Below are 24,174 nucleotides of genomic sequence, written 5' to 3'. Positions count from 1 at the left end.
AACTGGGGGCTGGGGGAAGGGAAGGGATGAACAGATGAAGCTGGTCCGCCCCTCCTGGGCTGGGGTAGAGGGCAGGGTGCCTGGAGCACCCCATCCTAGTACATCACCTGGGACTTCCTGTATGGGGCCAAGAGCGGAGGGGAAGGAGCAGGGGACAGAAAGATAGGGACACAGGACCGTTAGGAGAGAGGCTGAGATTTGGGTGAGGTGGGGTGAGGAGAGGGAACCAGGAAAAAGTGATTAGGAGAGAGACATAGATACGAGAATCACAAATTTATAGAGAATCAGAAAAAAAGACAGCAGGAGAGAGAAGAGGGAAGCAAAATATATAGAGAGGGATACAGATGAGGAGAGCCACAGGAATTATGGGGGAAGAGAAGAGATGGAGATTTAGTGGGAGAGGAAATAATAAAAAATAGACATGTTGGGAGAGACAGGAGGCGAGGCAGAGAACTAGCGTGCATGAAATAGAGAAAATGAATAAGAAGAGAAACATGTTGGGGAGGGAGATACAGAGTTAGGATCCAGGGACAGATAAAAGTCTCAGGACAAGGACACAGGGATATGAATGAGATTTCATGGGAGGGAAGGACACAAAGAATTTAATGGGACAATAGAAAAATTGTGCGAGAGCCAAAGGTAGGAAGGGATTCAAAGACGGCGAGGAGAAAGCCAGAGATGGGGTGGGAGAGACTAGGGGAGGCTCCACATGGCGCCTGTAGGAGAAACAGGGGGATGAGGCGGAAATTGAAATCGGGCAAACGGGGAAGGGACAAGCAGGGCATAGTTCAGGCGAGAGCGAGGACTGGCAAGTGCACGTGTGAGTTGTGGGGTGTTGGAAGTTGGTGTGTCCCAGGCGCCAGGAGGAGATGTGAGAACAGCTTGTTCCCTGGTGGGGGGAGGGCAGCTCGGCTGAGGATGGGGCCTCAAGGAGGGCCGGGAAGGGAGTGCCTGGAACACTGTAGGATTTTTAGATGTGAAAATAGCTGGTCCACCTCCTCTGGAAAAAGGATATGTACCCGTTTAGGAAAAAGTTTTTGTGTGTGGTGAGGGAAGGATCTGGGTCAGAGAGACAGGTTTGACTCAGAACAGGGAAATGGGTGAGGTGGGCCAGAAAGACCCAGCCACCTGGCCAGCTCTGCCAAGAGGGCTGGGCTGCTCTCAGATCCAGATCGAGGCCAGACTTTGGGATGTTCACATGGAATTTTGAGATTTGGACTGTGGTCTCCGGGTCAAGCTGTAAGGGTTCAGCTGCAGATCTGGGGCCCGGAGCTCAAGGCCACCCCCCCCCCCCCCCGAGGAGATGGGAGTCCCCAGAGAAAGGCCTTGGCCAGGGAGGTCACAGGGGATGTGTCAGTCTTTCTCTGACACCTCCGATTCACTGTGCCTGGCACCGCCCCTCCCCACGTTGGGTGGACAGGGTGCCAATAAGCCTGAGCTGGGAGGAGGGGCCTGGGCGACCGCCTAGCCGAAGGAGGCGTGGGTGGGCCCTGAGTTCTGGGTGTTACTGTGAAGGACAGAGTTACCAAGCTGGAAACCTGGCTTTCCTTTTGTTCAATCTCGATTTCTGAAAGTTGCCCACTAATTCTAAAACTAACACAACTTTGTGGGCTGGGCCCTGCTTTCAGGCATTTACTAGTGGTATGTGACTTCGGAGGTAGAATCTCCCTTTTTAACTTAAGGACTTTTATGTTCTGAGTGGTGGATCTGTGTCATTTGGGTTTCAGGGGAAAAATGTCTGCAAAGTTGGTGTCCCCTGGTACGTAGGGAAGTGTGTGCGCGCACGGAGACTGTGTGGGACAAGGGGAACTCAGGGTGGCTGGTGCTGGGCCACCTCTCAGCAGTGACTCCAGGCAGCTGCACAGCTAGTGAACACACAAACCCTTTATTTCTATGAAACATTTATTTCCTTTGAAACCTCCAGAAACATGCCAGAAAATCTCAAGACAGGGATAGAAAAAAAAGACAAGAATAAAAAATCCAAATGAAACAAATCATACAAAAAAAACCCCAAACCAAATCATGCTTCTATCTTACCCATGAGATAGAACACCAGCTTCAAATTAAATAGATTTGTTTTGCAGAGATCCTTAAAAAATAACAGAAAACCAAAAATCATAGTTTACACTTGTCAATGTACACGATTAGGTCCGATTAGGTCCCCAAAATGATTAGAATGATCTGAAGATGAGGTGACAACTTAAAAGCAAGGGGTGGGGGAGGCGCGGGCTCCAGGCTAGGGACTGGAGAAAGGGGGCGGGGAGGTCTTGGAGAACCCGTCCAGAAAGGGGGTCTGGGAAGAGGAGTGGAGACATCACAGTAGTTGGCCAGGGCTGGGGACCCGGCAGGTTCTCTCACACCACAGCCCAGGTGAGGACGAGGAGGTGGCGGAGGTGCAGGCTTTGTCACGGGCAGCAGTGCTGCCGGGGGCCAGGGGCTGACGGCAGGGGCACGTGGTCAGTGTCTTTTTCTCCGGCTTCCCGAATGCCTGTGTCCCAGCACCCCCTTCCCTGAGGTTTCTGGTCCCAAAGAGAAGGCGGTGAGGTCTCTGGACAGGGACCGGGCCGCCTGGTGCTGGCTGCCAGCCTGGAGCTGCAGCTGCGAGCCGGGCCCGCGCCGCTCCCCTGGTCTGGTGCTTCCTGGAAAGGAAAGACCTGGGCCTGCCCACCCTGACGTTGTCCCTCCGAGTCTTCCTGCTGAGCACCAGCCACAGGGAACTGGCCTCAACCCTCAGCTTGAGGTTGGGGGAATCCACAGATTGTGGCCATACAGGCTTGTTCTGGCACAACTCTACATGAAAAATATATATATATATATATTTGTTTTTAAAGGAAAAAAAAAAAGAAACTGTTTCCTGGGTGAACAGTGTAGTGTCACACCAGCTCGCCGCCTGGCAAGCTGCCCCTTATTGCCTTTGGAGGACCAGCGTCTCATGGGGGTTCCCACAGCAAAGGCTCCCGGGGAGCACAGTGAGGGGGGCCTCGTCTCCACTGCTGTGGGGGCTGCAAGGGGGGCCGAGGGACGTGCCAACAGGAAACAGAAGCAGAGATGGAGGCTGTTTCCCTCCAGCCGGGACCTGGGGGCTCGGGGAGCCCCTCTGGTGCCCGGAGGAGGCGGTGGCTGCGGGGTCAGGGCCGGTGTGGCAGCTCTGCAGCTGGGCCTGGCGGGGCAGGAGCTCAAGTGGAACGTGGAGGGGCCGAGGCGCTGTGACCCCTGTGGCTGAGGGGCGGACAGAAACAGACTATAAACCGTGTGCACGTAGTTTCCCCCTCAAAGCACATGACTCTGGATGTCGGAGTTTCCCCTCTCTGTCCTGGGACCCCCCAGAAATAATTGAAACGCTAAGAATGTGCTCCTGGATGTTTTCTGAAATACGGGGTTGGGAGGGGGTGATGTCTGTGCTTCCTGGCGCCAGTGCAGGAAGGAGAGCCTCGGCCTGTTCCACACGGGCCCTGATCTCTCCTGGGTGGGGCAGAATGGGCCGTTTTCACACTGTGATTTCTCATGCAGGGGGCTGGGCCCCACAAGCCAAGCCCACACTCTTGTACGTGGTGGAGAAACTTGGTTTATGAACGCCTGGAGCTGTGGAGTTTAGAGACTCACTGCTGCCCTCCCTCTCTCCTTCCTATAGCTTTGATGTCTGGATCCTAGGAAGAGACAGGATGGGGCCCGGAAGGAGGGGCCCTTGGGGGCAGAGTGGGCAGGGCCCAGCCCTGGGGACCAGAGGTGAGCAGTGCCAAGGGAGGCCTGAGGCCCTGTGGCCTGCTGGGGCTCGAGGACCATGAGCAGACCCTACCTCCCAGCCCCGGGGAGGCCTCCCTCAGGTTTCCGTGTCTAAGGGGAGTGTGGTGGGGTCCTCGCTGGATGATCTTGGTCACATCTGCAACCAGGAGCTGAGCTAAGGGAGAGAGGCGAGCAGGAGCCCCCGCCCGCCCAGGTGGAGGGGCGAGGCGGCCTCTCCACCTCAGAGTTCCTTCTTGTCCCTGCAGAAGATCTCGGCGAACTTGCGCAGCTGCTCACTGGCGGCCTGTGACTCCTCCTGCAACCGCTGGTTGTTCTGACGCAGGCTGGCCACCTCCGACTGCAGCACCGCCTTGTCCTGCTTCTCCTGCAGGGTGGGGTGTGGGCATCAGCCGAGTGGTCTAGCCACGGGCTCCCTAGGCCTGTGAGCCCTGGCTCAGCTGTGCTTTAGAGCTGGGCCGCCAGGTGCCAAGCCCAGCTCTGCTTGTTCACAGCTGAGTAACCCCGGGCAAGTCACTTCATCTCTCTGGGACCAATAGCCTCAACTCTACAAAGGCGTGGCTGAGAGCTTCCCCTAAGGTCCTATATGTGGAGCTTTCACAACACAGCGTGATGTGGGGTGACAGTCTGACAGACATCACTGCCATTATTATCACCTCGTTTCACCCTCAGCCACCCCAGGATGTTGGGAAACCCAGCCCCATACAGCAAGGGGGAGCTGGGTGTGGACGCAGGGCTGCCTCCGTGGCCTCTCCGGGGGTCCCGTCCAGGATACTCCACATCCAGAGGCGGCCCTTCGCCCAAGGTCACAGGAGGTGCTGGGGTGGGAGCTGAACCAGAGCTCCTATGATTTCTGTGCTTGAGACTCACAGTACATGCTGCCTTTTACCCCAAAATATATAAAGCAACAAGTAAAAGTCTCCTCCATCCTTATTTCTTCTCACTTTTCTACCCTGGGGGTAAATACAACAAACAATTCAGACTGCTGCTTTCTATGTAGTCCTCTGACCCATGGACGTTAAACATTTATTTCAATTTGTTCTAGAAAACAGTTCTGCAGCTTGCTTAGTTTGTTATTTAAGTTTTGGATTTCTTTTGTATATTAGTAAATATATAGATTTCTGTGACTATTTTAACTGGATGCAGAATACCTGCTGCCCGGGTGACCTGTCACGTCCATTAGCACTGACCTGTGCAGGGATGGCTACACTGGCTCCCATTAGGGGGGAAAAAATAGTTCATAGGTCAATGCTCAACCACTGAGCCATGCCAGCTGGGCCTGGCTCCCATTTTTTATTCTGTCAACAGTGCAGCATGAACACCTTCGCTCACAGGTCTCTTTGTGCCCATGCTTGAGATCCTGCTGGGCAAATTCCCACGAGTGGAATTGGTGGGTCAACATGGTACATAATTACTTTTCTTGCCCCTAAAAGGTTAGACTAATTAATTCCTCCTCCAAGAACGTGTGATTTCTCTGTGTTCACCAGCCTTCGGGAATGTCACTTTTTACTCTTTACTCGTGACTATATTCAAAGCTGGGTGGCCTCCCCTCGAATAGCAGGGGTGGAGGGACAGGTGCCTCGGCCTTGCTGGCCCCCGAGTGTCTGGGCAGTGGAGTGGGGGGCTTACCTTCTGGAGGTCCGTGTGCAGCTGTTTCAGCATTACTTCCAGCTGGTACACCTTGCCTGTCAGATCCAGGGGTGGCTCCTCGCTGGAAAGACAGGAGACAGGGTCAGGCCACTCTCACTCCTGAGGTTCTGGGGCATCCTCTCCCTGCTGGTATCCCAAGGGGGCCTGGAGGAGCAGGTCTGGGGGAAGTCAGATGTGGGTGGAGGTTGAAGGCTATGCGCGTGCCTGCCCTGACGTGTGCTTTCCCCAGAGGATGGACCATGTATGTGCTCAGGGAGGAATTCTGCCCGAGTGTGACCAGCTCCCGTGGCACGAAACCAAGAATCCATCCGCAGACATCCATGGAGCGTACGAGGCCTGTGAGTGGACAGGACTAACAACGGGACCGAGGAGGACGACAGTCGCTGGCACCGGGCGCCCACCCTGCACTGCACATGGTCTCCATCTAACAGGCTCTGGCCCCACACAGCCTGGGAGGTCACCATGTCAATACCCACTGGACAGAAGGCAAACCCAGGCTCAGGCAGGGACACTGCACCCAGGACCTCAGCCTATGGCTCCTCCTCAGTGCAGATTCCCCGGCCTTGGGCTTGCCTAGCCTCTGCGGGGCACAGTGGGCAGCCCCTTCCTGTAGAAGGCTCCACTGGGCACGTGGGACACACATTTCTGGTGGGTGCTGGGGGGGGGGCTGCAGCAGACGAAGGGGTCTCAGCCCAAGAAGGGGGGAGGACTCGGCCACCTCACCCTTCCCTCCCTCCGTGGTCCTGGATCTCCTGCAGGGGGAGATGGGATGCAGGGGGGGGGGGGGGAGGTCAGGAGAGCACCCAGACACCACAGGTGCCACCAGTTCCACACCCTCTCTATTCCTGCCCTTTCTGTGGCGGCACCACCTGTAACTGCCTCGTTCCTGTAATTACAGTGGGGCCACATTTGGGAGGAGGCCGAGTCCTGAAGCCACTGTGTGACGCCAACAAGAAGAATCAAAATTATCCCGAGAAATCGCTTGTACCGCCCACAGGTTCAGTGCAAGACTGAGGTACAGAGTCCTGCGAGGGGAGGGCGGCTGTGCACATGTGCAATGCACTCTTCACACCCATGGACTTGCACACACGTCATTTCCATGCTGTCTCCCTCTTTAATTCTACCGTCTGCCAAGGCAATGCAGTCAAAGACGTTACATACGATGGCAAACGTGACAGCCTGGCCCACGTCTCCTCCCTTCCCCAGGGAGGCTCCTGAGGGCAGGGTTCCTGCCTCCTCATTCCCAGGTCCCAGACAGCCCAGCAGGGACCTGCTGGGGAAGAGGTGAAAGGTGACAGGGAGAAGAGTCACATAGTTTAGGAATATGCAGAGGAGGAGACCCAGAAGCCGACAGAGAGGACAATGGGGGTCACAACTTAGCACATTGTTCAAAGTTGGAAGTGCAACAATTGTGAGAACACTGAGTATAGTGTTGTGTCCACCCGACCATGAGGATAGGACCCACTCTGATTTGGCCACTGCTGGGCCCAGGGTGTGGATCACTCCACAGCGTTAGATGAGGAAGCAGATGTTCCCCAGATACTGCAGACCGGGTGGTGGGGTGACCTGCAGTGGCTGTCACTCGCCTGGATGTCCCCAGGGAAACCTCACCTCATGGTAGGGGTCGTCCTGGGGGTTGGGGGCCCCCTCTCCAGGCTCAGGTGGCTGTGGACAGGACTGTGTGCAGGTGGCATGTCCGGGCTCAGAGCTGGGTCATTGAGAGAGAAGAGTGACACGGCTCTTTGCACTGGTGGAGAGAGAGGGGAGAGGGGTCAGCGGGGATCCAGCTCCTCCTCACTCGATGACCTTCCCTCTGTACCTCACGCCTGAACCGCCACTACATTCCCAACCACACCTTTGTTAGATCACAGGCAATGTGGATGAATTTTTGCCAAAAAATCCCATCAGATAAGGACACAACAAAACCCCACTGTGATTCTGAGCAAGCCCCTAGACCAGTGGTCGGCAAACTCATTAGTCCACAGAGCCAAATATCAACAATACGACGACTGAAATTTCTTTTGAGAGCCAAATTTTTTAAACTTAAACTTCTTCTAACGGCACTTCTTCAAAATAGACTCGCCCAGGCCGTGGTATGTTGTGGAAGAGCCACACTCAAGGGGCCAAAGAGCTGCATGTGGCTCGCGAGCCGCAGTTTGCTGACCACTGCCCTAGACCAAAATGACCAGTTTAGACAAAATTCAAGGGAGAGAGAGAGACAGGTTAAATTATAGTAATAACCCAATTCAGAACCTGGCACATTCTTAGCATAAATGACTTGCTTTAGTCAACAAATAAGTGGCAGAAAAAAATGGCAAAAAGTGGAGTGTCCTGAGTGACACAGTACATGAGGGCTAGTTATAGTCCAGTTCTAAGAATGTCTGTGAAATCACAAAAGCAAAAAGAAATGCAAAACAGAAATGCAAAATCACATATGCTGAAGAGAGAACAGAAGTCACAGGGCCTGCTGGTGCAAGTGAACAGTCACGGGGGCCCCGGCAGAAAACTTGCTTTGCGTGGGGCCTGAGTGCTGGCAATTTTAAACAGGACCGTTAGGGGATCTCTCTGTAACGACGAGCATTGGCGAGGGCCCCAGTGCACCACAGAGCGGGGCGAGAAGGCCCAGGAGGTGGGCCTGTATGTGTGCCCGGTGGGGACAGGCAGCCAAAGCAAATCTAAACACAATGTGGATTGCTACAGTTCTGCCCTATAGTAATAATATAAGGTATTGTCTGTTGAGGGCTTGTTCTGTGCCTGACATGTTTTACATAACTTTCATGTAATCCTCATAGCAGCCTCAGGTCATGGGCACAGTCACGCCCCTGATCTGCAGATAAGGTAACAGGATCAGAGAGATGAAGACATTTGGCCAGGACTGCACAGCGAGCAAGTGACAGGGGAAGGATGTGAACCCTGTTCCGCCTGATTCTGGAACCTGAGTGTGTTCCCTTTCCAAACCCCAAGGAACTCTGTTGATCCTTTTAGGGCACAGCAGAGGTAGGGTCTGGTGGGGTTGGGTGGAGGACACTTACCTTCGTATGCCTTGGCTGCGTTTACCAGGCTGGACCACTCAAGGCCAGCGGCTGTGTCAGGCAGTGGCATCATCCCAGGGTCTAGGCGTCGAAGTGGCCGGTCCCGCCCATCAGCCAGTGAGAGCTCAGAGGCTGAGATGGTGGCTGGGTGGGGAGAACAGAGATAGGGAGTTGGGTACGAATGACGTGGGAGAAACAAAGAAATTAATATATTGTTATACCTTATATATAATTATGCAACATTATATAATTATAACAGTATATATAATTAAATAAATGCCTTATTAGATGATAAACGCCATGGAAAACACCCAGCAGGGAAGGGGGTGGGAGTGTTGGATAATTCTGTGGGTACCATTTTAAACAGGGTGCTAGGGGAGGCCTTACTAAGAAGATGGCATTTGTAAAAGCTCTGAAGGAGAGGAGGGACTGAGCCAGGGGTTACAGGAGTGAAGAGTATTCAGGCAGATGAAACAGCCAGAAAAAAATTCCCCAGGCAGGAATGTGCCTGTGGGTTTAAGGAACACTGAGGCGGCCATGTGGCTGGGACAGAGGCAAAGGGGGAAAGAGAGTAATGAAAATAGCTGTTTTTTCAGTATTTATTACATGCCAGGCATTGTGTAGCGTTTTCTATGTATTAACTTGTTTGATTCTCGGGTTAACACAGTGAGGTAGGCACTATTGTTGCCCCCATTTCACTATCACAGAAACTGAGGCACCAGAGAAGTGAGGTCAGACAGGTGGCAGGGCTGGAGTGCGAGGGCCTTGTGGGCCATGATGAGGACTTTGTCTCCTAGTGAGATGGAGCCACAGAAGGGCTTTGAGCAGGGAGAGATGTGACCCAAAGCAGAGTTCACAGGGACCTCCTGGCTTTCTTTGGGGGCTGGGTGGTGGAGGGGACTGGAGGAGCAGGGAGACGGTAAGGAGGGAGATCAGAGTGGAGGATGATTGGGAGACCCTGGCCCTCTTTTGTAGGTGAAGCCGACAGTATTTTCTGAAAGGGGATGTGGGTGTAAGACAGAGATGGATCCACAGTGACGTCAAGATGCTGGAGCTGGTGCTGAGTTGGGAAGGCTGTGGGGAGCAGAAGTTTGTTGCTGGGGGCGTGGGGTGTAAGCTGCCATTAGACTCCCCACAAGGAGCCAGTGGGTGGTGTCTGGCTACGGAGTGTGGGGTGGAGGAGAGGTGCCAGGCTGCAGGTATAATGGGTTGCCAGTGTCTGGACAGTGTTTGCCGTGGCAGAGTCACTGTGGGGAGACCTGGGGGTTCGAGTGGAGAAAGTGACCCCTGAAGTTTCAGGGTGCTGGAGTGACAGACAGCACAAGAGTCGTATCAGCAGCTGCATTTGCTACAGCCACGGAGCGCGTCCGATGCCTCATAGCCCATAAAGGGGGTGGGACAGAGGAGGAGAGCAAGGCACGGAGAGGTCAGGAGGTGACTCAGGCAGGGCCAGCCGTGGTTGCTGTGTTCCCTGAGTGCACCCTCTTGCTGGGCACCATGCTGGGCACCATGGGGCTCATCTCACAGCTTCACCTCCAATTAGCCAGGAGGGAGGTGTCCTTATGACCCATGTGTTGTGCAGGGGGACACTGAAGCTCAAAGCAAGAAGCTGCCTTGCCCATGGTCACACTTGCCGGTGGTCCGACACTGACCCTGCTCCAAGCCCACGCCCACGCCCACATGGCTTTGGTGGTCAGGTGGACACTGCTTTAACCCTGCTCTCCAGTGCTCAGGCATTAAGCTGACTCATGGCAGATTACAACACTTGCTCCAGATGATAGAATATCACAGAGACAATGAATAGCTGTTTTTCAGTGTTGACTATATGCTAGGCATTGTGCTAGCATTTTCCACTATTAACTTGTTTGACTCTCAGATTAACACAGTGAGGTGGGCAGTATTTTTGCTCATTTATTTATTTATTTTTAAACAGCTACGGTTGTCATTTGAGAATCATGTTGGAGACTTAAATGTCTAAAAAAAACCCCGACAAAAAACTAAAGAATTTTCTCCGAGGTCCTGACAGTTGGACCCAACCCCTCCCACCAAGACCCTTGGGAGCTAAAGAAACCCTGAAGTGTGGGGGACTGAGGGAAGAGGGTTTCGGTTGGGGGGTGACGAAGGCTGGGCTAAGGAGAGGGGAGCCTGTGATGGAGCTGTGGGTTTTGTGGCTGAACTTGAAGGTCAGCTAGGGAACCAGGATCAGGGCTGACAGGAAGGGTAGAGTTTACAGTTCCAGGAGGGGCTTGGGGAGCAGAGGAGTTGACAGGGCTGGAGAAAGTTTGTTCACATTTTACTATCATGGAAACTGAGGCACAGAGAGGTTACTGCTATGAGTGGGGACCTGGCACAAACTCAGGTGCATCTGCCCAGTGGACGCGCAGGGAGTGGCAGAGGCTGGAAGGAAGCTGAGCCCGACCACCATGCTCTGCCTCTCCAGCCTGCCGGCATTTCACCGCTGTGCTGGTGGGGGCCGCGGGAGCAGCTGCCACTGCCCAGCGAGAAATCAGCAGGTGCTGCTGTGAGAGGCTCCTTGATTAGTGCAGCCTGAGGTGGGCCAACCCCATATCTCCAGCTCTGACATGGCTTGGAAAGAGCTCTTGAGCAGGCTTGGGAGAGGCAGAGACTTGGACACCACGGCCAGGCTGAGGCCAGAAGGCACTCTCCCTGACTAAGGGGGACCATGTCATGTGGGCGAAGAGAGGTGTACGTGTGTGCCTGCTCTGAGGAAGCCTCCAGTCCAGGGAGGGAAACACCCATCCTCACATGACAACCAAAGTGAATGGGGCTGTGATGGGGAAACAAAAGGCAGAGGGACCGGGAATGGGATGGGGGCACCCCCAGGTGGGGGCCACGAGGAGTGCCTGACTCATCATGGAGGCAGCAGCGTCTGAGCTGAGACGGACAGGATGCGGCAGAGCTGGTCAGAGGCATTCACAGGTGTCTTTCTTTGTTCTCTGTGCACACCACCTCTGCCTTGGCCCTCTCTCACCTTCTCCTCAGTATGTGTTGAATGCCAACCGTGTGCCAGGCCCAGCCGGAGGCAGACAGGGCAGTAAGGATGAGAGACAAAGGAGGGAGGCAGAGTGAGGGTGAGGGAAGCTTGAGGAATTCCCCCTGAAACTCAGCCCCACTGGGGCAGGAATGTTCTCTGATGCCCAGTGCCTAGAGCAGAGCCTGGCCCACAGCAGAGTGGAATGAAGGTAATGAGGGTCTGGGCCGGTGCCCGGAGAGGAAGCGAAGGAGATGGGCCAGCCTGGGGCTGGGGCAGACGCCTAGGAAAGAGCAATAACTGAACAAAGCCTTTAGGAGAAGCAGGAGTTTCAAGAGCAGGGTTGGGAAAACAGCATGGCAGGCAGAGGGAACAGACATGTGGAATGCTCTGAGGAGGAAAGGTCTGGTGGCCTGGAGAATCTCAAGAAGGGTACTGTGAAGTGAACGAGCTGATACTGGGCCCCAAAACGTAAGAGTATGGATCCACACAATATGGTAATGGGGAGCCAACAGAGAATTCTAAGCGGAGAAACAGACCCTTACAAAAAATCCCAGAGCCTCCTCCATCCAGCCTGTGCATACAAGAGGCTCCATCAGTGATACGGGACATAGCCCTTCAGACAAAACCCTTGGGGAAAACACACCTCTGGAATCCAGACCTGCCTGGACTTGGGAGGCTGTGCTACATGTGACGCAGCACCCAGAGAGGGCAGGTGGTGTTCTGCAACGAAGCAACATCTTTCCCGCTAAGCGGGGTAATCGAGGACCGTCAAGAGCCTCACGTGCACCGGTGTTGGGTTGTGCTGCCAGAGAGCCTGGCCCTACCTCCTCCCTCCCTTCAGTTTCAGAGCCTTAGGGTGTGGAAAGGGATCTGAAGGCAGACCAAAGGCTTTTGATGGGGGACACTCGGTAAATATTTGCTGGATGAATAGAGGGATGGATGAGCCACACCTCTGCCCCCACTCCCTCCCTGGCAGACCTGGGGGAGTCAGGTAGGTAAAGCCATGATCACTAGGTAATCTGTTTGAAGCTGGAACAGGTAACGGGGCTGCCAACCCCTGATCCTCAGGGCTCCAGCCAACTACACCTGGCAAGACTGACCTCCCATTTCTGGTGTCAGATGACCCCAATCCTTGGGTGCTCCAGATTCCAAGGTGAACCTCTGGAAATCCTGTCTTAGCCAATAATCCCTTGCTTCCTGAGTGACCCTGTGCCTACCCATCAGGCCCCCTTGAAGTTCATGTGTAGCCCAGTTCCCTCCCTCAGCTGACTCCAATGACCTCTTGCCTCTGACCTCCAGGTAACCCACAGGTGACCTTCAAGCCCTGTCCCTCTTGCTTTCCAACCATGGGGTAACTCCCCTGCCAGCCCCAGGCTCACATGTCTTCTCTGGGAAGCCGTTGCCAGGGGCAGGGATGGTGCTGGGGCTGCCGCCGCCTGGCGGATGAGAGTGCTGGTGCTGGCGGCGGGCGGGCAGCGTGCTGGAGGGGAAGGCGCAGGTGCTGGTGAAGAGCACGTCGCTGGGCAGGCCTGCCTCCAGGCTGGCGGAGTTGGCAAAGCTGGGCTCACGCCGCCCACTGCATAGACTCTCGTCCGACAGCGTCCGTTGAAGACTCTTCTGTGGCGACTGCTGCTGAGACAGGGGAGGGACGCGGGGCATGGTCGTGGCCTGGCCCATGGTCACCTGTCCTGGACATCTGTGGCTCTTACCCACCCAGCCTCCACTTTTGCCCCTTTCTGGTCAAAGCACCCCAGTTTCCCCCTGAGGATTCCTCCTCCGCCACTTGTAGACCACTCAGTTCTGCCCTCCAGCTCCAGGTCAGGTTAGGGAAGGTAGTGTGGCCTGAGCTGGACCAATGAGAATCGGTCACTGCTGGGTACCCCTGGGGACAGGGCGCTGCCTTCCCTGGTGCTGTGGGATAGAGGCCTCTCCATCCGCACAAGGGAGTGCATGCCTGAGAGCAAGACCAGTCAGGGGTGGGCGGGGACAATGGGTGTGGAGGGACCAAGGACAACTGCGGTTCTGGTGCCTGGGAACCCTGCCTCCACTTCTAGTGCCCGAGGTTGGGCTCCATGAGGCCTCTAGGAACATCCCGTCACATGAGGTCCTCGAGTGTGGGATAAATCCCTGCCTGCCCACCAGGCTGGTTTACACCGCGCCTCTGGCCTGACTGATGATGTGATGCCCCGAATCCCGGCCACAAAGCCACATACACCCAAACAGGGCGGGCAGGGGTCAAAGGCCAAGGACCTGCAGGAAGAGGCTGGAGTGGCCGTGTGAGGTAGGCCCTCCGCCCTTGCCCTCCCTCGCAGCCCACTTCGTACTCCCGCATCTCTCTCCTGGTCTGGTGCCAGGTTGTCCATGATGATGAGCTTCTTCAGGTCATCCTCGATGGTGGACTTGTAGTTCTTCCGTGGGGAGCGCAGGTCGCGGAGGGACGCTCTCAACCGTGGCTGCCCAAAGACGTTTTTCGTATTGGTGTCCACCTGCCTGGAACAAGAGAGCAGGGTCAGCAGGGTCGTGGGGAGGCGGGAGCCGAGTCTCACAGCTGTCCTGGCCCGAGAAGGCCTGACGCCACTGGGCGCCACCTGGTGTGACAGAAGAGAGACCTCGTTTGTCCTCCATTCACCCCACAAATACTTCCCAGGGACCTACTCTGCGCCAAGCTGCTGTAGGAGGATCGCAGCAGTGAGTATGGAGCCGCCCTCCAGTCAGGAAGCCTGACAATGAGCAAATGAACAGAGATCCCAGAATGTGTGGTAGGAAGAGGTGTCAGAAGAAAAATAGAGCTGGGAAAATGGACAGGATGACGGGGTGGAGGATGGCTTTTCTGAGGGGTCACATGGGAATAATAGTGGTGAGCCTGAGGACTGGAGGGTGGAGTGGAGTGAGGAGGGCAGTGTGGTGGGCGGTGAGGTCTGGGTGCGGGCGGGGCAGACTGCCTGGGACTCATGAGCCACAGTGGGGACCTGGAGGCATGTGGGGAGGCTCTGCAGTTCTGAGCTGGCGAGTGCGGGGTCCTAGATTGCCTTTTAGGATTACTCTGGCTGTTGAACATAAAAGTGACCTTCACAGAGGTGGGGACAAAAGGGGAAGCAGGGAGACAGCAAGGAAGCTCCTGTAAGTGAGATGAAAGTGGCCCAGACCAGGACTTCCAGCCACAAAGAGGAATGAGACCTCACAGAGGGAGAACTACTGGGGGACTGGTCCCCAGCAGCAAGTGCCAGGCCACATGCAGCAGATCTCTGGCCTGGGTGCTCTAGGAGCTGCAATCAGCTCTCCTAGCCTGTTTCCTCCTCCGTTACATGGGGGAAGGGAGCTCATACACCGTGAGGTAACAGGGTCCAGAGATGAGGCTCCTGTACCCTGGGCAGGGGCCTGGAGCCTCTGACTTTCCCATCTCCACTTTCTACTCGGCCTTCCATTCCAGAAGTCGGTCTGTGAGCTCGAGTCACTGATCACTGCCCAAAGCTGACCTCACACTGCCTTCCAGAACACTCTGTGGTCTAAAAGCCACTGAAGCACAGTCTGGATTAAAGGCAGGAGCCCTGGAGATGCAGGCTTAGAGTTGAGTCCTGACTGCTTGTTCCTTCTGTGGGACCCTGGGCAAGTCACACCATCATTCTGACCCTCAGTTTGCTCACCAGGAAAATACGCTGACCTTATGGCATTGTAGGGTTTGCTGCAAAGCACTTGCCGGCATCTGACCCAGAGTGATGCTTGGGAAAATGAGGGCTGCCCTTGGAACAGTTTACCTGGCTGACCAGAACCCTGAGCGGCTCCCTCTCCCCTCTACTGGCCCCACAGGCCGCTACTAGATAGCTCCTGGCCCTCCCCTGGGTTTTGGGGTCATTGCTCTTGCGACTTCCCCTGAGGCCTCCTCCTGCCTTCTGATTCTAGCCCAGCCTTTGGGTTCAGGTCTTATTTCCCTGGTGAAAACTGGGCCTTTGACCAGAGGTATTGCTAGGAGAGAAAAAGCAACAGCTACCAGGAGCACAGTCCTCACTGTGCAGCAGGCACCATCCCCCGTCCCGAAGACTCCCTGTATGCTGTTAAACTTGCACGGCAGGAGAGAAGGCACAACGGCAGATATAAAACTGTCGGGAGAAACCAAGATGGCGGCATAGGTAAACACCTAAACTGCTGCCTCACACAACAATTTCAAAACTACAACTAAAAGACAAAACGGACATCATCCAGAACCACAGGAAGGCTGGCTGAGTGGAAATTCTACAACTAGAAGGAAAGAGAAAAGCTCACTGAGACTCAGAGGAACTGCAGAAGGCAGAGGTACTTAGGTGCGCACGCGGGGAGGGCGGGCAACTGAGTACGCGGCTGGCTTTCTCAAGCCGGAGGGAGACAAAAGTTCCCGACAGCACTGAACTCCAGTTCTGGGCGAGACTCTGGGGACCCAGACTCATTTGGGGAGAAACTGGATTGTCTGGCAGTGGGCGGAACTCAAGGGCGGCTTTCTCTCAGAGGTGCTTGCAGCGATTACCATGGGACACTGAGACACAGGGGCCTATTAGGGCAGGGCTGATGGGAAACCAATTCTGTCTGCTCCGCCCCGAGACTCTGCCCCATCCAAGCTGAGCACAGAGGCTTTTGCAAGTCTTGTCTCATAAGGGTGTCGCCAGCACAGAAGTTCTCCCAGCGTAGACATAGCTGATCCTCACAGCCAATTGGCCTGGAGGTCAATTTCTCCCAGTGATACCAACAACAATCAAGGCTTAACTACAACAAGACTGTGCACACAGCCCACAAAGGAGTGCACCAAGAGTGTCCACCTCAGGTAACTGGGGAGGCTGAGCTACTGGGCCCTATGGGACACCTAGCACACAAAGCCACTCTATCAACTCAGGGAAGCAGCCAAAATGTGGAGACAAATAAAGAGATCACAAATGAAAGAAATGGAGGAAAGCAAATGACTGGATATAGAGTTCAAAACCACGGTTATAAGGTTTTTCAAGAATTTTCTAGAAAAGACCGATAAATTTAGCGAGACCCTCAAGGATATGAAAAAGGACCAACTAGAAATTAAGAATACACTGACTGAAATAAAAAATATTATACATAATATTATACAGAGATCTAATAGCAGACTAGAGGATCGCAAGAATCAAGTCAAATATTTGAAATACAAAGAAACAAAAAACACCCAACCAGAAAAGCAAAAACAAAAAAGAATCCAAAAACATGAAGATAGTGTAAGGAGCCTCTGGGACAACTTCAAGCATCCGAATTATTGGGGTGCCAGAAGAAGAGAGAGAGCAAGATACTGAAAACCTATTTGAAGAAATAATGACAGAAAATTTCCCCCACCTGGTGAAAGAAATAGACTTACAAGTCCAGGAAGCACACAGAACCCCAAACAAAAGGAATCCAAAGAGGACCACACCAAGACACATCATAATTAAAATGCCTAGAGCAAAAGACAAAGAGAGAATCTTAAAAGCAGCAAGAGAAAAACAGTTAGTTACCTACAAGGGAGCACCCAAATGACTGTCAGCTGATTTCTCAACAGAAACTATGCAGGCCAGAGGGAGTGGCAAGAAATATTCAAAGTGATGAATAGCAAGAACCTACAACCAAGATTACTCTACACAGCAAAGCTATCATTCAGAATTGAAGGGCAGATAAAGAGCTTCACAGATAAGAAAAAGCTAAAGGAGTTCATCACCGCCAAACCAGTATTATATGAAATGCTGAAAGGTATTCTATAAGAAGAGGAAGAAGAAGAAAAAGGTAAAGATAAAAATTATGAACAACAAATACGTATCTATCAACAAGTGAATCTAAAAATCAAGTGAATAAAAAATCTGATGAACAGAATAATCTGGTGAATATAATAGCATCAGGGGCATAGAAAGAGAGTAGACTGACAATCCTGGGGCGGGGGGAAGGAGTGTAGGGGGTTCGGGAAGAGAGTGGACAAAAACCATACACCTATGGATGAGGACAGTGGGGAGGGAGGTAAGGGCATGGGATGGGGTGGAAACCGGGTGGAGGAGAGCTATGGGGGGAAAAAAGAGGAACAACTGTAATAATCTGAAATATAAAGATTTAAAAAAAAGAGAAAAGAATAAAAAGACAGAAGGTTCTGCAGTTAGGACCCCGACAATAGCAACTTCTTTTTCCTGTGACTGAAGGGCCAGAAGTGGAAGGCAACCAAAGGCTCCAACTTGGCTGGTCTGATCCCAGCTGAGAGTTCTGGCCTCCATCTGGGGCAGCTCCCTTGGGGCGGGTTAATTAAGCGAATTAGCGCCACTGCCCACCTGCCTGAGCTGTGGGTCACCAACTGAGGACACTCACAGGTCTGAACCTCAGGCAGCAGGCAGTTTCCTGGAAGGGTGGCTGGGAGAGGTGGCGGGGTGGGGCAGCCCGGGTCCTCGGGTGTGACCCATTGGGCTTACCCTCCCTAACCGCCACTCCACCCTAAGACAATGATACAGGCTCTTCCCCAGGGCCTGCATCCTCCATGGAGGTTTGGGCCTTGGGTTTGGGGGCCAGAGGCCAGCAGCCAGGGGCCAACACACATGTACCTCATAACAACCCTATGTGCTGTGGCTGACCTGCTTACCACTCAGGGATAAGTGGTGTCAGTGTGGACATTCCCTGGAAGAGCGGAGGCCTGTTCTTGGCTGTGTCAGCCTTGTGAGGCTTCTCAGAGTGGCTGAGGGACCCCTAGCCTGCAGGGGCAGTGCGAGTCCTTCAATTGGGTCAAGATCGGGACAGCTGAGGGCTGCTGGTTGTGTCTCCTACTCTGTGGGACTCAAGCCTGGCCTCCTCCTGTCAGCCTGGGAAGCCATTTACCTAGTCATGCCCCTCACCTGCTAAGTCCTGTGCAACTCGAACTCAGTGCTGGGGGGGTGGTGGTCTCACATGAATTAACTCAATAAGTCTTCACAGCAACTCTAGAGGTAGGACTGTCATCCCAATTTAAAGAGAGGGAAACGGGATTGTAAATTGGTGCAGCCACTATGGAAAATAGCATGGAGGTTTGTGGCTTAGTTGGTTGGAGCTTATACTGAAAGGTGGAGGGCTCGATTCCCGGTCAAAGCATATGCCCAAGTTGTGGGTTAGATTCCCAGGTGGGGTGGTGCATATGATGTTTCTCACATTGATGTTTTTCTCTCCCTCTCTTCCTCCTTCTAAAATCAATGAAAAAACAAACAAACATATCCTTGGGTGAGGATTAAAAAAAAAAAGTCAACAAAAAATTTAAAATAGAACTACCATATGACCCAGAAATTCCACTTCTGGGTATTTATCTGAAGACACCCAAAACACTAATTTGAAAAGACATATACACCCCTATGTTCAATGCAGCATTATTTACAATAGTCAAGATATGGAAACTACCTAAGTATCTATTGATAGACAAGTGGATAAAGAAGAAGTGGAACAGCCTTAACCGTTTTGGCTCAGTGGATAGAGCGTCGGCCAGCGGACTCAAGGGTCCCAGGTTCGATTCTGGTCAAGGACATGTACCTTGGTTGTAGGCACATCCCCAGTAGGGTGTGTGCAGGAGGCAGCTGATCAATGTTTCTCTCTCATCGATGTTTCTAACTCTATCCCTTTCCCTTTCTCTCTGTAAAAAACAAAATATATTAAAAAAAAAAGAAGTGGTACATATATACAATGGAATATTAGCCATTAAAAAAAGAAGAAAATCTAGCCATTTGCAACAACATGGATGGATCTAGAGGGTATTATGTTAAGTGTAGTCAGACAGAGAAAGACAAATACCATATGATTTCACTTATAGGTAGATTCTAAAAAACAAAATAAGCAAACAAAACATAAATAAAATCATAGATACAGAGAACATTTTGATGGTTACTGGAGAGGGGATTTGGGGGAAGAGGTGAAAAAGAGGAAGGGATTAAAAAGTACAAATTGCCCATTTCAGCTGAGTATCTTCATTGTGAATGAATGCATAGACTCCTGCAAATCTCCTGGCTGAAAATGTTGCTTTCCACTACTTTTCCCCATGACCAGATAAATGATGTAAAGGAAAAGTTAAAAGCTACGTTCTTTGGATTCTAAATGTAGAGAATTAGAACAAATAAAGTAGAAGAATAAAGAGCTCTGGTTAATCCTAGAAAACAAAAAGTACAAATTGCCAGTTATAAACACAGTCACATGTGGTTGAGCGTTGACCCAGAATAGAGAATATAGTCAATAATCTCTCTATATAAAAGGCTAGCCCTAGCTGGTGTGGCTCAGTGGATAGAGAGTCAGCCTGTGGACTGAGGGGTCCCGGGTTCGATTCTGGCCAAGGGCACATGCCCAGGTTGCGGGCTCGATCCCCAGTGAGGGGCCTGCAGGAGGCAGTCGATCAATGATTCTCTCTTTCATCATGTTTCTCTCTCTCTCTCTTCCTCTCTGAAATCAATAAAGATATATTTTTAAAAAAGGCTAAGTGACTGACTGTCCGTCTGTCTGTCCGACCAGTCAGTACGTAGGATGCACATTGGCAATTTAAAAATAAACATTGACTCGCGCATGCACGATACATGTAAAGCTCTTGCTGGTATGATCGACCGGCTGGTACATGACACGCATTGGCAATTTAAAAATAAACGTTGACTTGTGCATGCCTGTGTGAACTGTGAAATGCATGCCCTTAATGAAATTCAAGAAGTATTCACATTGCATGGAATGAAATGTTCCGATTTCAAACTTCTGGACTATCCTTTATTAACGAATACAAACACATGTGATGAATCATATGAGCAACAACAGGCAGAGGTTTTGATCAATTCTCTGATGAGGAATAGTTGGCAGCCTTTCAGACTATAACTTCCGCCATTGAAGATCAAACTGTACACCCCAATGCTTTTTCTTGGATGGTTCAGGCGGTAGTGGAAAAACATATCTTTATAAAGTTTTAATACATTATATCAGAGGTCATGGTGGTACTGTTTTACCCACAGTGTCTACAGGAATTGCTGCAAATTTACTTCTCGGTGGAAGAAACTTTCATTCCCAATATAAATTACCAATTCCATTAAATGAAACTTCAATTTCTAGACTTGATATAAAGAGTGAAGTTGCTAAAAGCAATAAAAGGCTCAACTTCTCATTATTGATGAATGCACCATGGCATCCGGTCATGCTATAAATACCATAGATAGATACTAAGATAAATTATGAATTTTAATGTTGCATTTGGTGAGAAAGTTCTTCTCAGAGCGGATTTTCGACAATGTCTCAGTGTTGTGCTGCATGCTATGCGATCGGCCATAGTACAAATGAGTTTAAAGTACTGTAATGTTTGGGGATATTTCAGACAGTTGTCTCTTAAAACAAATATGAGATCAGAGAATCCTACTTATAGTGAATGGTTAGTAAAACTTGGAGATGGCAAACTTGATAGCAGTTTTCATTTAGGAATAGATATTATTGAAATGCCCCATGAAATGTTTTGTAACGGATCTATTATTGAAGCTACCTTTGGAAATAGTGTAAACGTGCAATTCTTTGTCCTAAAAATGAGCATGTTCATAAATTAAATGAATGAATTTTGGATATACTCGATGAAGATTTTTCACACCTATTTGAGTGATGATTCCATCGATTCAACGGATGATACCGAAAAGGAAAAATTTCCCATCGAATTTCTTTTCTTTTTTTTTAAATATATATTTTATTGATTTTTTACAGAGAGGAAAGGAGAGGGACAGAGAGCTAGAAACATCGATGAGAGAGAAACATTGACCAGCTGCCTCCTGCACACCCCCCACCAGGGATGTGCCCGCAACCAATGTACATGCCCTTGACCGGAATCGAACCTGGGACCTTTCAGTCCGCAGACCGACGCTCTATCCACTGAGCCAAACCGGTTTTGGCCCATCGAATTTCTTAATAGTATCACTCCTTTGAGAATGTTTGTCATAAATTAAAATTGAAAGTAGGTGCAATCATCATGCTACTGAGAAATCGTAATAGTAAATGGGGTCTTTGTAATGGTACTACATTTATTATCATAAGATTGCGACCTAACATAATAGAAGCTGAAGTATTAATAGGATCTGTGGAAGGAGAGGTTGTTCTGATTCCAATAATTGATTTGTCCCTCCCATTTAAATTAATTTGAAGACAGTTTCCCATGCCAGCATTTGTGGTGGCTATTAATAAATCACAAGGACAAACTCTACACAGAATAGGAATATTCCTACCTGAACCCGTTTTTGGACATGGTCAGTTATATGTTGCTTTCTCTCGAGTTCGAAGAGCATATGATGTTAAAATTGTAAATACTTCATCACAAGGGAAATTATTCAAGCACTCTGAAAGTGTTTTTACTCTTAATGTGGTATACAGGGAGATATTAGATTAAGTTTAATCAATTTGTTAGTCATTGTTTTTATCAGTATTGTTTTTATATCATGTTTCTGTTGTTTTTATATCATGTTGTTATTGTTTACTTATTAATCAACTAGAGGCCCGTTGCATGAAGATTCATGCAATAGGCCTTCCTTCCCCTGGCTGCCAGCATCGGTTTTCCTCCGGCACCTGGGACCCAGGCCTTTGCTCTGGCCAATGCCTTCCATCTTTGCTGTGGCTTGAACCTTCAGTCTTCGCTCTGGCCGGAGCACCGCTCCTGTAGCTTCCTCCGCCCCCCGCCCTTCCCCTCATAGCAGGCGTCCTGCCCTGCCCAGCTGCTCCTTGTCTGCATGCATGCTGCCCAGAGGCCTGGAGCAGCTGGAGGGCAGGGCTGCTGCCATCTTTATTGGGTTAATTTGCGTACTCACTCCTGATTGGCTTGTGGGTGACACGAAGTGATGGTCAATTTGCATATTTCTCTTTTATTAGTGTAGATTTATATATTACTAGAGAGATGAAATTTGTGCACGGGGTGGGGTGGGTGGGGTTTCCTCAGCCCGGCCTGCGCCCTCGGGGGATGTCTGACTGCCAGTTTAGACCCACTCTCCTCTCACAACCTGGGATGCTGCATGCACCAGTGACCATACTTTTCATACAGGTGAAAAGCATCTTGCTGTTGTATGGGCAGCTACATTTTTTTGCCCTGATTATAGAAAGTAGTACATAACCTGATCCTTCTGAGGCAGTAGTGCCATTTGCCCCATCTTATGGGTGGAAAAACTGAAGCAGAGAGAAGTTAAGTAATTGGCTTTATCACACAGTTTTAAGTGTCAGAATCAGGGCTGACCACAAAATGTGCAAGCCAGAGTCCATGCATGTCATTGCTGCATCATCCTGTTTTTTCAGTGTTAGAGTAGCCTTTCCAGGTTTTAATTTTAAAATCTAAGAGACTGTTCCCAATATATAGGGTAGGGTCCCTAGGCCTGGCCGGTGATCAGGGCTGATCTGTGGGGTGACTGGTGGGCGTGGCAATTAGGGGCCCCCACTTTGGCTGGCGGCCTGGTGCCACCTGCTGGCCGGCCCCACCACCCGATCGCTGCTGCTGGTTGCCTCCCTCTTGGGGGGCAGATGTTCAACGTTCGGTCAATTTGCATATTAGGGTTTTATTATATAGGATTTTCATATACATTTTACTAATTTTCTTTCATATCTGACAGTTCTATTATAGAGAAAGGGCGAATAGCAATATTAAAATATTTCTTCTAATTAATTTCCTTTCAATTGTATTGTAATAACTATGTATGGTGCCAGGTGAGTACTAGACTTATGGGGAGGGGGTATAACATTGTATAAATATCTAATCACTATGTTGTACACCTGAAACTAATATAATATTGAATGTCAACTGTAATTTAAAAATTAAAAAAATAAATTAAAAAATAAAATAAAAAAGAAAGAGAGGGAAACTAAGGAGTTAAAGAGGGGGTAAGCAGCCAATGAGGGATTCTGGCCCTGACCCACATGTTGTTCTCCTCTCTAAAGGTTGGGATACAACAGGTCAATGAATTAAGAGTCCTGGGACAAAGCGGTCTAAGGGTGCTGTCTGCCCATCTCCTGAGATGGAGCTGCCAGCATTGACTGGGGCCTGCAGCAGAAGGACCGAGCATGAGGCACCTTCTGTGGCAGTGCTCTCAATCCCCTCTGCATACAGACTGTCGTCCTTCACTAGCTCACTGCATCTTTTCTTCACCAAACGGAGCATGTGCTCAAGCATAGTGGGGAGTGCCAAATACGGAGAGACTATTCCCTCCAAGAAACCCATCCTCAGAAAATGTGAGTCACTGCCTTGTGTGCGTGTCCTCCCCGAGCCTCTCACGTGATGAGATGCTCTGTTGGTTATCTTGCTGGGTATGAATCCTAGCTCTGCCACTTTTTGGCTGGGTGACCTGGGCTAGGTACTGTGTCTCATCTGGAAATGGGGACAGAAACAGGATCCTTCTCATGGGATAGCCAGGAGAATGGGGCCAACCCAAGGAGAGCAGCGTGGCTGAAGGCAGGGATCCCTGTGTTAGCCACAACCAGTCATTTCTCTGGGGGATGCATAGCCTCAGTCAGGACCAGAACCAAGGAGAAAGGAGGCAGAGATATATAGTAGACAGATTAGGTAATTCTCCTGGGGGGAGATAAGATCATAATATGTGGTGACTTTGTGGGGCCAAAAATTATAAAACCAGCATTCATAATATTTGCAGTAATTAACTTTGAGTGAGTGAATTTGGGCATGTGACTTTATCATTTCGCACCTCAGTTTTTCTCATCTCACCATTCTGTAGTGAGGATTAAATGAGTTAATGCAGGTCAAGGGCTACAACAGTACCTGGTAGAGCAGGTATTTAAACGTATGTAAATAAGTTATACAAATGA

General features: G+C 50.9%; 1 protein-coding gene across 5 annotated transcripts in view; it reads right to left on the bottom strand.

The window, feature by feature from the left end:
* Positions 1 to 1,700: 1,700 nt before the first annotated feature.
* Positions 1,701 to 24,174, bottom strand: part of SIPA1L3 (signal induced proliferation associated 1 like 3) — a 246,732-nt gene continuing 224,258 nt past the window's right edge. For all 5 annotated transcript variants that reach the window (XM_079799983.1, XM_079799984.1, XM_079799982.1 and 2 more), the window contains 6 exons: positions 13,743 to 13,908; positions 12,798 to 13,047; positions 8,424 to 8,567; positions 7,003 to 7,138; positions 5,371 to 5,452; positions 1,701 to 4,108 (listed from right to left, as the gene is read on the bottom strand). In XM_079799983.1, the coding sequence (XP_079656109.1) occupies positions 3,965 to 4,108; positions 5,371 to 5,452; positions 7,003 to 7,138; positions 8,424 to 8,567; positions 12,798 to 13,047; positions 13,743 to 13,908 (922 nt within the window). In that variant the 3' untranslated portion in view covers positions 1,701 to 3,964. The remainder of the gene's footprint in view (positions 4,109 to 5,370; positions 5,453 to 7,002; positions 7,139 to 8,423; positions 8,568 to 12,797; positions 13,048 to 13,742; positions 13,909 to 24,174) is intronic.

This window comes from Cnephaeus nilssonii, assembly GCF_951640355.1.
Source record: "Cnephaeus nilssonii genome assembly, chromosome: 20".
In the NCBI taxonomy this organism is placed as follows: domain Eukaryota; kingdom Metazoa; phylum Chordata; class Mammalia; order Chiroptera; family Vespertilionidae; genus Cnephaeus; species Cnephaeus nilssonii.
The sequence above is the reverse complement of the archived record's forward strand: the minus strand, read 5'-3'. Positions and strand labels throughout refer to the sequence as shown.